Source organism: Culicoides brevitarsis, chromosome 1, assembly GCF_036172545.1.
Source record: "Culicoides brevitarsis isolate CSIRO-B50_1 chromosome 1, AGI_CSIRO_Cbre_v1, whole genome shotgun sequence".
Taxonomy (NCBI): domain Eukaryota; kingdom Metazoa; phylum Arthropoda; class Insecta; order Diptera; family Ceratopogonidae; genus Culicoides; species Culicoides brevitarsis.
In genome coordinates, this window is record NC_087085.1 from 15,806,154 (window position 1) to 15,818,916 (window position 12,763).

Below are 12,763 nucleotides of genomic sequence, written 5' to 3' on the forward strand. Positions count from 1 at the left end.
TACAACTTACAATGTCATATTTTTTTCTGCAATTTGATTCTGATTTGAGAGATGTAAAAATGCTACCTGCTACTTTAGAAAAAAAACAACAAAAAAATGTACAAAGGAGCAACAACAGAGAAAGAAATTTGTTTTCCCGCTTTTTTGCTCACATAATATACAATTTTTACTTCAATTGCCCCCTTTTTTTCTTTTTGTTGAACTCACTTCTGCTGCTCTCCATAAAAAAAATAAAATACAACAATAAAGGGATGCTAAAAATTGCACATTTCCTCGCTCGTTGTAAGTAAACTGCAACTAATAGTAAAATGGAGGAGCAATTATATTTTCAGTCGAGCAAAAATAAAAGATTTTGCAAAAAAAAATGGGTTGTTGTTTCTTTCTTTCTTCCAGTGGAATGCTTACAAAAGGTTGGATGCAAATGCATGATTTTTGTACTTGCACATAAAGTTTCAGGAAAATTATTGCCAGTTGCTCAGTTTTCTCCTTGTTTCGATAATTGGACAAGTTGCATATTGTGGTGAAAGTGCATTGCATTCAAAAAGAGAGAAAACGTAAGCCACAAATGCAAAGAACGAGGATTCAAGGAAATTGTTTTGTGGAAGTAATTATTTATTACGATGCTGGATTTTTCTGCATGGAAAACTTGTCTAACGATTATTTCGTAATTATACCGTAGAAAAAAAAAATAAAGTTGACTCTGACTGAAAAAAAAAATATGTAAAAATATTAAAGTGTCCATTCTCAAAGCCACACTTGATTTCATTAATTTTTAAACAATTTTTTTTAAGTGCACATACTTGTAATGCTGACCCACATTATAATTTTATTACATGTAACAATGAAAAAAAAAATCCCGACGTCAAAAGGCAAACAACCGCCGGAAACTTTAATGACCGGTAATTTACCTTTTTTTCAGCACACACACAATTTCAGCTACTCTTTTGTAATGCGAAATGCACAAAATTTGGGTAAAAATCTGGATGGCGAGCCAGCTAATTAAATTTGTATATTTTTTTTTTGTAGGCGGAAGACAGCCGTTTATGATACATGATAACAAGAAACAATAATCGTTGTTACAAGGGTTTAACGAGACGGACAAGCAGAATAAATACGTAACGTAATGAACACGTGAACTTGGGACTTGTTGTAATGATTGCACGCTGCTGTGCTTGGATAACGGCACGTTTTTCATCATTTACACGTTTTTTTAGCAAGACTCCGTTTTTTTAAATTATTTTATGAATGAGCTTTTCACACTTGCGTTAATTTGGACACGAGTTAATTTTATTTTTATCGCGCAATTTAACGTCCTTCACCTCGAGTGACCTTTCATGAAAAAAAAGAGGAAAAAAACTTAATATTTGAATTTTTCAAAACTTAAATTAACGTTACATTTTAAAAGAAAATAATAAAATAAAAAAATAATTATAATAAATTTATAAATACCTACTTTTTGATAATTTTTTTAGTAAAATTTTTACCAAAAGCTATTTTTTGAAGCACTTCCAATCAAAAAAGGAAGAAAAAGTCAATTTTTGATCATTTTTGAGTAAAATTTACATTTGAAAAGACTCTTCTGAAGCACTTTCGAATTTTTATTAGAATAAAAAGTCAATTAAAAATAAATTTTTAGGAAATTATTATTTTGAGGAATTTTAGGATAAAATTTGGAAGAAAAATTCACTTTTTAAAAATATTTCAAAATAAAAATTTCCAAAAAAAAATTTCCAAAAAAATTAAATTGCTCAAATTAATTTAAAAACAAACAAATTAATTTTTAAAAAAAGCTAAATAAATAAAATTAAAAAAAAATAAATAAATAAAAAACAATTATGACAATTTTTTTTAATAAAAATTTTAATTAATTTTTTTTTAATAATTTTTTTTTAATAAAAATTAAAATTTTAAATAAATTTTTTTTTACGGACTCAAAGTATAAAAATTAATATTCTAATTTCACATAACAAAAACGAACCACTTTCTATAAATGCCAACAAAAAATGACGTTCTACAACGAAAATCACCTGATATCTCAGGAAAACCTTCATTAAACGCTCTACTTTCATTTCACTTGAATTTAAATTAAAGTTCATGTACGCTTGCCACGACCGCGTGCATAAAGTAAGAAAAATCTGTTTATTTTCCCACATTATTAACGAACCGACGTCGTTGTTCTCTGTACACATATTTAAATATTTAAAATTATTGAATCCTTATTGTGAGCGTTTTCTACCACATATAAATACTGAAAGTCAACATATTAACTGCTTACTAGGCAGGAACAGCAAGAACCAATTATTCGTAAATAAATCGAATTTTTATTGTTGAGCTCGTGAAACACACCTTGCCTGAAACGCATTCCATGTCTGTGTGGTATGTAAATTTACATTTTCCTTGTTATTTAATTTTCAATCTTATTAAGAATTTATAATGATTTTATGTTTGTACGTAGGATGCCTCTGTATTTTACATGCATGATAGGGATATTCATAATTGGTTTGAATATTTTATTTATAAACTCTGTTTGTGGAATTTGTATATCATTTTAATATTTTTTTTTTCACGTCATAACCATATTGAACCGTGAAAAGCAAAGAAGAATTTAGTTTTCGATTGATTATTTTGTTTAAAAGACGTATTTTTCAAAAATAATGATATTAAATATTTTTTTTCAATAAAAGAAAATAAAAATTTGAAAAGAAAATCCGTCAAACATTTTTTTTGTGAAAATAAATATTTATTTTGATCAAGGTGAAAAAAACAAGATATTATTTATAAAAAAAAATAATAAAAAAATAAACCAAAAGCCCATAAAATATTTATTTTTTAACAAAGAACCTCAGTTGATAATTTTAAAAAATAAATAAAATGAATTCACAAAGAGAAGAATTTGTCCATGAAAATATTATTTTGGAGGAAGGTAATTAAAATAAAATTAATTTATATAATGGTGATAATTAACAAGAAAAAAAAACATGATAAACATAAATCCTTTCCCACACAAAAAAAAATTCATGAGAGAAAATTAAATTAATGAAAAAAATTCTGTTTATTTTTTATGTTTCGTCAGATATTGCAACAATGGCCAATAATTACATTAAAATCGATGGAGAGCATAGCATGCCAGCTACAGATACAATCACCAACTTTTATAAAAATTCCGTGCTTTTGATAACGGGTGGCACTGGATTTCTCGGAAAGGTCTTAATTGAAAAAATCCTGCGTGCGTTTGATGTGAAAAAAATTTACATTTTAATCCGCAACAAAAACAACATGAATGCAGACGATCGATTGCAGGCCCTCTTCAACGAGAGTGTACGTTACATTTTTTTTTGTTCTGCTTGTGTTTGATGTTTAATCGGACATGCTTAAAAATAATTAATTCTGTTTTCGATTCATGTCATTTTTTTAATCACCGTAAAAAAAAGTCGTGGTCATATTTCATTGATTGACTTTTTATTTTTTCTCTTGCATGAATATTTGAATAGATTTTTGATCGATTACGTGAAACGTCACCGGAAGTACTGAGAAAAGTGGTTGCTATCAGTACGGATTTCGAAGCAGACGACCTAGATATTAGTGCGGAAAATAAATCAATAATTAAGCACGAAGTGGAGGTAAGTCGATTTCTGTGTGTGATTTTGGTGTGACACTGACGACTGACTGACGATGAGGATGACGATAAGAAAGATGTCAATTTGATGTGGGGGATTTGTTGCATGTCTGTCTTCGTGTCTATCTCTCTCGTTCGAATAATTAACTCATAAAATATTTATGATGGTTTCAAATTTGCGGTAGAGTACATCTCGAATATTCTAATATTGTATCATTATTTTCTTCACTCCTTCACTCCGACTACTTCTCTTAAGTATTTAGTGATGATAAAAGATTCAGAGATTTATACCGAGTGGAAAGTTTTCAATAAAGTGTAGAAAATGTTTCACCAAAGAAAGAAAGTTTTACCTCTGAACGATCATCATGTACATTATGATGATATATTTTGCTATTTTCTAGAGAGAAAAGTACTCTTCTTCTGCTGAACTAGGGTGCTCGTTAGATGCGTGCATCGGATTTCTCATTGGAAATATTGAATTAATAAAATCCCGCTTGATTGCATCCGTGCCAGAGAGAGATGTGTCACTGTCACATTCGATTTGTCACACTCTAATTCATGCCGCCTCACACTATGGAGAAACAAAAAAAAATTATAATCCTTCTACGAGGCGACACAGACATCATCAAGTCCCTCTCACACGAAACGACGACGCTAGAGATGGAGATATATAGTTTTCAAAAAGTTTCCAATCTGATATTTATGGTGATAAAATATATGCTAAATTAACCAGACAATTTTATTTATGTGATGCTGCTGCTGCTGCTATTTCTTCTTCTTCTTTCAAACGCTCTGTCTTCTGTTCCTTTCATTTACATGCAAAAATTCACAAACTCACACGGCACCGATGACGACGAAACGATGCATAGATTGTCTTTAATATTGTGGCCTCTGTAAAATTCAATGAGAAACTTAAAAGTGCTATTGATATCAATATACTCGGCACACAAAAGGTGATGGAAATGGCAAAAGAAATAGAGAATTTGAAGGTAAGGAATTTTATGTGTGTGTGTGTCTCTTCTTGTCTATCAAATACACACAAAGCATCTTGCTCCTTCGAGCATTTTAGTGTGAATTTTTAGGGAAAGGTTGGAAAATGAGAACGATGATGGGGTTATTATTGCTTTTCCGATCCCTTTCGCGGGTTTGCTTAGAATTTTTCGTTTTTTCCTCCTTCATTAAATTAAAAGAAATTTTTGTTAAAATTTTAAATATTTAAATAGATGGAATTTATTAAATTTGAAAATTATTTAATAAAAAATTTTAAAAAAATTTAAAAACTTCAAAAAAAAAAAATAAAATTTTATTTAAATTTTAAAGGTAAATTAGTTAACAAAATTCTCAAAAATAATTTTTTTCAATATTTACGTTATTAAAAAAAATTAAAAATTTCGGAAAAATAGAAAAAAATACAATTAAGAATAAAATTTGAAAAATTTTCGATTTATCCAATTTTATTAAATTTTTTAATTTAATATTTTTTTGTTTCTCTTATTTTGGTTTATTTTTAAGAATATTTTCTAAAATAATCTAATAATTTTAAATTTAATTCTAAATTTTATTTTGTAAATTACTTTTATTATATTAAATATTTTTTTATTTAAAAAAAATTATTTTTTTTTTATTTTTTAAAAAATTAATTAAATTAAAAATTTTAAATACAATACAATAATGTTTTGTACCTTCGACTTAATTTACATGAGATGACTATACTTAAGTTACATAAATTTTATTTTTGACATTAAAGGCACAATTTTAAAATAAAGGATATCATTTTATTTATTTAAAAATTAATTAAATTAAAAATTTTAAATTAAATTCTGCATCAAATTATTTGTTCAAATAATTATTTGTCGAAATTTTGTCCAAATTAAAATTATTAAGACTTACGATTATTAGAAATTCAAATAAAACGTTGAATTTTGTTGCAAAAAATAAAATAAAATAATAATCAACGATACCAAATTTAAAAATCTTAAAATGCTTTAAAATTTTCTTAAGACACAAAATCATCAGAATTTTTTCTTTCAATTGTATTAAAAAAAAAAAAAAAAAAAATAGGAAAAATATTGCGAAAGGTGCAAATCGGTACACTATTTAGATATCAAATATACAAAGATAAATGAATTGAAAATATTTTAAGATATTTGTAATTCAAAGGAAAGGAGTAAAGCGTAAAAATTCATTTGATCTTAGGTGGCTTTGCGACGACTTCACAGAACGCAGAGGTACAGAAAATTAGTTTTTCTTCGATAAACGCCCACACCAGCACCGTTCTCATCATCGTTTTCCAATCTATCCAACATTACCCTACTAAAAAAGTATTTGATTTCAATCCTCTCTACTTTAAAGGAACAAAAAAAAATGAGAAAAAAAGTGTGTTATGTTTTGAGAAGATGCTTTGAAAGATTGAGTAATAATAAAATGAGAAAAGGTTAATCTCTTACTTTCGTCTTCTTTATTTTCTTTTCCTCCTTTTGTTTTAACAAGGCGTTTTTGCATATCTCGACCTTATACTCGAACTGCAATCGTCAGCATATTGATGAGAAAGTGTACGATATGGAAATTGGCTACGAGAAAATTATTCAGGTGAGTTTTCAATTTCATTCTTCTCTATTATTTATGTAAAATATCTTCTTTTCGGTGGGCGAGCGAAGAAGTGGTTCGTGGTGCGGGATGCCAATCATGAATATTTTAGAATGTTTTTGTGGGTGTTAATGATTTTATTTTTAGCTTTTTGTCGTCGTTTTTTTTTGCCTTGTCGCGAAATTGAGTGGTGTGTTGTCCAATACTGCGTTTGCCATAATGACTCATTTAAAAATACATTAATTTAATGTAACAATTAATTTGTTTATTATTTTAAAGTGCTTTTAATCTACTTACTGTCATTAACAATTCAAACACAGAGAATTTTCGCCTCAAGCGAACATTGTAGCTAGTAATGCCTTTGTTGATTTAATTACGCGCATCATCTAAGGCCATTTCGGAAAAACAATAATAATAATCTGGAAACCAAGAAATTAAAAAAAAGAACATTCTACAAGTCATTAGTTGGAATGTGAAAATCTTTAAATTAAATTAATTATCTACTAATGGAAACATAAACATTTTATTATGTCCTGCTGTTTCTTGTTTTTTAACAACTGTAAGGATGTACTGAAGAACAGCTGGTGCCATCAACACATTCACAGACACTCTTAATAAGGATTTAACTGAGACGCATTATTGTTGTTTCCGTCTGCTAATGTTGCTTCCTTTTTTTAATAAAAATTAATTAAAAACACGCGAAATATAAGATTTTACAAAATCTTTAAAAATTGATGAAAATTTTTTAACTTAATCTTAAACTTCGAATTATTTTCAATACTTTTAAAAAATTATAAAAAAATAAAAATTTGACTAAAACCCAAAAAAGGTTATTTTTTCACAAAATATTTTTTAACTCATTGAAAATCGATTTTGTTTTTTTTTTATTGAAAAAGAAACATTAATTTTTGTAATATTTTTACTATTATTAGCTTAAAAAGTTGACAATCAAATTTTAGGAAGAGAAAAATAATTGATTCAAAGAAATTACATTAAAAATTTTATAAAATGAAAAGATTTATAATTTTTTCCTCGAACCTCACTCACCGAAGAAATTTCCTTGAAAAGATTTAACCAAATTTAAAAAACAAGATTTATAAAAAATTTTTATTTAAAATCCTTTGGTTTAACGGATGGACAATTTTTCCATGAAAAATCAATTTAAATTTTCAAACTTCCCAACCAAAATGAAAACACTCTCGATCCTTGACCTCATATTGGAGTGTTGTACATTATATCGAGTGTTGTGCGTTAAAACTTTGTGTGAAAACCAAAAGTTTGACGTAGTAAGATTACCACCACACAAAACTTTTGCGACGCATGAGGCCAAATAGAAAGTTAATCGGTTTCTAGCAGATTATTAAAATTAACACTCCGTATGTGATGTAAGAAACTTCAACTGTGTGTGCCAACTTTAAGAACTTGTTGACAATGTAATCAGCGAAAAGCAGGGAGGAAGGGAGTTGATAAAGTATAAAAATCCATTGATGAGACACAAAATGCATTTAATCTTTTTTTGTTTATATTTCGCAGCGTCTGTTATTGAAATACTGTGTCAATATATTCAAAAATTTTCTTCGTCGGAAACTTTTTCGCGTGTAGCTAGAAACACAGCATCCATCACTTAATCAATCATCGACTTGTTTAAGTATATTCCTGCTTCCGCTGTTTTTTTTTCGTTCTAGAAAACTGAGAGTCAATCAATGTCACACACTGACGAGCAAAGTGAATAAAATGGAAAATGTTTTATTTAGAGCGTGTGTGTGTGTGTGTGTTTCCTGCTCAAATCGTAGACTTTTGACTTGTTTGCTATTTTAAACAATAAGTTGATTTTAATGCATAATGTCGATCAAAGGAAAAAAAACTTTTGCAAAGATGAAAATTTATTATTATTTGAGCATATGACATTTATCCCGGGAAATTTACATTGAACGAGCATTTATCAAATTTTCATGAAAGCCAACTTTCTTTTGTCTGCTGTTAATCAAATTTTTGTCTCTGTGTCTATAAATAAATAATAAAATGCAGGCAAGTACAATTTTGAAAAATGTTTCACATTTCATTCGACCAAATTCTTTCGAGAATCAAAGGTGAACATTTTAATTTTATTTTACCCTTTTTGAAATAAAAAGTTCGTATAACTGACTTAAAAGAAACGAAAGTTTGTTGAAATTCAAAATCCTGAATCTGGTCTCAAATAGAGATATCTACTTGGTTCTCGTATTTAAAAATTTTTCTACTAAGAATTTTTCATCTAACAATCGGCATGTTATCGTTAGAAGGTTTAAGCGGTTTTGGATCGGATACTTTCATTGACACGCTTGACATTCAAGAGAAATGCACTTCGACATTTAGATATAAGCAATTTTTTAGTTCCATGCAACTTTCAGCCATGTATTCGACTCTTTGTTGGCGTATGACAGTACGAATCGTGAGCTCTTTTAGTTATGATATTTTATTGCGAGTAGCGAATTTTTAGCTTTTTAGCATGAATGTTAATTGGAAGTTTGTCGTGACCCAATCCTTTCGTCATCATGTCTGCTATTTGGTCTTCGCTCTTCACATATACCAGTTGAACTTGTTTTCTTTCTACACATTCGCACAGGTAATTGAACTTAACATCCATATGTTTCGTTCTTTTTGTCTCAGCATTCTTCGAATCAATCATGTCCTCATATTTTTGTGTATTATCTTATGGTATCAGTTCCTTAGAGTTAATTCTGATTTGACGAAGGTTTAAATTTTTCCATGCTTCCATAAGGTTTGAGTTGCAACTTGCTGCTGTTAGGTTTGTCTATTAAACAAGGCTCTGAAAAAATATGACAAGTTTATAAAACTTTATTCAAATTAATTGTGCATATCTTACCTTTAATTTCCTACCTCAAAATTTTTTGGGGTCCTGAAATAACCTGAAACACTTTTTAAAATTTTACTTACCTCTAGAAATTTTTAACCATAACAATGTTTCACACACCACACACAGATAAGCCGCATCCTGCAGCCGGGCGATTTAGAAAAGATTAAACATTGTTTGTTGGACGGCATGCCAAACACTTATACGATGACAAAACGATGTGCGGAGATTATGGTGTTTAATCGAGCAAAATGTATGCCAACCGGTATATTCAGACCACCTATCGGTAAGCAAACAAAACGACTCACTCACTCTTTTTAAAACTCGTGAATATGTTATAAATTCGGGTCAAACAAGCAATCATTCGTGATCGTCGTCGTCGTCGTTGTCTCTCCGCAAGCAAAAAGATTGAATAAATACATGAATAAGAGTTATGATTTCTGATTTCATTTTATCATCCATCCACATCATATCGTCGTTGTCGTCGTCACATCACGTCAACCGTATCCAGTGATTTCCACATATAAGGAGCCAGTACGCGGATGGACCGACAATGTGTAAGTACACAGAGTGTTGAGATAAATGATGGTGATATTTTTGTTAATTGATCAAATTATTTATGTTCTGTTGTTGTTGTTGTTATGTCTGCTGTGTGTACTTTCAGTCTGCTCCCATAATCTGACACATATTTTTTTTTCATGGCAATCAGTTATGGACCAAGTGGTGTCTGTTTGTGGGCCGTCAAAGGTCTCATTCACGTAATTTGGGGCGACAAGCAGCGGAACGCCAATATGGTGCCAGTGGATTACTGTATCAACGCGATGGTGTGTGCTGCCTGGGACGTCAATCGACGATATAAGGAGGCGTTAGACTGTGGGCCGTACGAAGTGCCTCTCTACAATTATTTATATCCCGATAACAATCTTACGTGGGGCAAATATATGAAAAATGTTCGTCGGGGATTACATCAGCCGCTTGAAAAATCATTGTGGTAAGTGTGTGTTGTTGTGTCTGTCTCCTTTTGTTGTTTATTTTTTGCTCCATTGTTTATCCCTTTTATCTCGGAAGAATAATAACAATATAATGATACTTTTGTGAATTAATGGTGCACGTCAAACATCAACAGGTACTACAGCTATATCATCGCAAAAAACGGCTTTACTTTCAAGCCATTATCATTTCTGTTTCATACGGTTCCGGGCCATTTACTGGATATTTTGGCATTTATCACCGGCAAGCCACGCATGTACGTACGCAAGATCTTAATCTTGGCATTTTCTCATTTTTACTTTTTTTCTGGAAAATTAACGAACATAACAATTCAATTACACCCGCAGTTACGCAGCTGCCTACAAGAAAATTGTGCGGAACCTTCATTCGTTCTCGTATTTCGGACTAATTCACTGGACTTTTGACAACTCCAATGTCCAGCAGATGCACCGTAAACTACCTAATCACGAAAGAGCTTTTCTGGAATTTGACTTGCGAACGGTCGATTGGAAGGATTATTTCTACCATTATGTGCCCGGCATCAAAAAGTACTTTTACAAAGAGGATATGACAAAAGTAGTCAAATTGCGACAGCATTATTTGAGGTAAATTCTCTGGAATGTTGAAAATTTAATACACTTGACTCGAATGAAACGAATTTTCATTTTCAGATTAAAAATACTTCACTACGCCGTAAAAATAATATTTTGGGTATTGCTGGTGATAAAAGGATATCAATTATCACATCGTAAATTATTTAAACAAATTGCGAAATATTTTTGAATCCAATGGCCATATATCACATCATATGTTAAAACGTAATGAGATCACCGGGGAGAATTGAGTGGAAACGAATAATAAAGCGGGATTGTGGTTGTGCGCGAAAAGTATTCGATTTAATATCATTTTATGTCGATTGTATGTATCAAAATTTAAAAAAAAATCAATTAAATAAAAAAAAGAGTTGCGTAACGTATGAAATTTGTTTCTTTTTTAAAGTTTTTATTTTCTAACTTTAGAAAGAACTGTAGATGTCGTTAAATTGAGCCGTTTTTGCGCAGAATCAGAAAATTAGGATGAACATTTTTTGTTTCAAATATTCATGGCACACGAAGGATTAAAAGTTTTCATATTTATTTTATTTTAAAATATCCAGAAAAGTTTTTTTAAAAATTTCTCGGAAAATATTTATATTAAAAAATTCTTAAAAATATATTTACTGCTGAAATTTAAAAGAAAAAATGCAAATTGAGGTTAAAATTTTTAAAAATCTAAATAAAAATTTTTTGAGAAAATTTCATTTATATTTTTAATATAAATTAATTTTATTAATAAAATATTTAATTTTACAAAAAAAAATAAATATTTTTATAGTGCGAATCTTTTTAAGGAAAAATAAAAATTAAAAACTATTTTTTGAGCAATTTAATTTATTTTAATTTTTCAATTTAATTTTTTCATAAAATATACAAAAATTAAAATTTTTTTTGTTCAACATAGAAAGTAAATATTTAACGAATGATTAAAAAAAATTAAATCAAAAATAAGTCCATCTATGAATCAATAACTAAAATTCAGGATAAATTTTCTATTCCTAAAACTCTTAAAAGGGCATGCGCCAAAATTTGAATTTTTTAAAAGCAAATTTTCGTTAAAAAGTAAAATTTCGTTTAATATTTCTGATAAAAAAATATATTTTCAAATTACAAAAAAATACATTGAACAACCTGAAGCCATTCAGAAGAATCAAGAAAAAAATTAAAAACGTTGGGATTTTTTTTTCTCAGTAAAGAGAAAATTTTTTTTAAATACTTGCCCACAAAAAATAAAAACAACAACACATTTCATCAAAATAATTGATTCACATTTATTGTATTTTTCTCCTCTTTTCACAATTTTCGCATTGTATGTTTTTTTTCTTGCCACAATTTATTGACGTTACAATTTTTCTTCGCAAATCAGAGACAATTTTTCTTCACTTGCGTTTTTCGTTCTCCTGTTACTTCGGCACACATTTAATAGTATGTGTTATCAAAAACAAATAGCTTTCTAATACTTGGCTTTGTTTATTATTTTTTTCTCCTCTTTTCCTTTTTATTATTATACGTTGGAGTGTAGTCGTGACTAAACGATAAAAACACTTTTGTGGTGGCTTTTGTTATTCTTTTGTGTGTTGAACATGTTCACAAAGTTGTAAAGCACAAAAGGTACATCAGTTTGTTTTGTTTTTGATACTTGTCAAAATAACACGATGGAGCACGATATTTTTATTTAGTCTATATTCTATGAAAATGGCACGTTTAAAAAGTTTGTCCGCAAAAATTGTTTACGTTATGGAAATTTTGTTTTTTGTTATTAATTGATGTATTTGTAAAGCTAACAATCAATTTCAGTAATATTTATTTATTTATTTTGGTTTTAGCCCCGCAGATTGCAGTACAAATAAATTATTATTTAAAATTTTCCGAGAAATAGATGGAAATTTATTATTTACAGCATTTTTTTTTACATTTAGTAATTCGGTGAAATTTATGGTTAGTTTTATTGGTTTTGGTATAAACCGCGAACGTTTATTTAAAATTTTGGTTGCTTTAATAATAAAATGCAAATGAATAACTATTTTACATTACTTCTACTTATCAGATTAAAAAATCGCGCAAATGGATTAAAAAGTTTTTTTTTTGTTCTAAACAAGTTTAAAAGCGCAAAGTTAACGA

General features: G+C 28.8%; 1 protein-coding gene across 1 annotated transcript; it reads left to right on the forward strand.

The window, feature by feature from the left end:
• The first annotated feature begins 3,084 nt into the window (after nucleotides 1–3,084).
• On the forward strand, nucleotides 3,085–11,002 carry LOC134837336 (fatty acyl-CoA reductase wat). Its single transcript, XM_063852708.1, has 10 exons — nucleotides 3,085–3,318; nucleotides 3,492–3,620; nucleotides 4,486–4,605; nucleotides 6,107–6,205; nucleotides 9,186–9,342; nucleotides 9,568–9,613; nucleotides 9,766–10,047; nucleotides 10,183–10,302; nucleotides 10,394–10,651; nucleotides 10,718–11,002. The coding sequence occupies exons 1-10, from the start codon at nucleotides 3,085–3,087 to the stop codon at nucleotides 10,827–10,829; spliced, it is 1,557 nt and encodes a 518-aa protein (XP_063708778.1). The 3' UTR covers nucleotides 10,830–11,002.
• Nucleotides 11,003–12,763: the final 1,761 nt, after the last annotated feature.

What these genes read in the sequence shown, in the direction of transcription:
- LOC134837336 (XM_063852708.1), top strand. Translation starts at nt 3,085, where the DNA reads ATGGCCAATAATTACATTAAAATCGATGGAGAGCATAGCATGCCAGCT. An exon ending in TAATTAAGCACGAAGTGGAG is followed by an intron (nt 3,621 to 4,485) that starts GTAAGTCGATTT and finishes AACGATGCATAG; the next exon opens with ATTGTCTTTAATATTGTGGC. An exon ending in AAGAAATAGAGAATTTGAAG is followed by an intron (nt 4,606 to 6,106) that starts GTAAGGAATTTT and finishes TGTTTTAACAAG; the next exon opens with GCGTTTTTGCATATCTCGAC.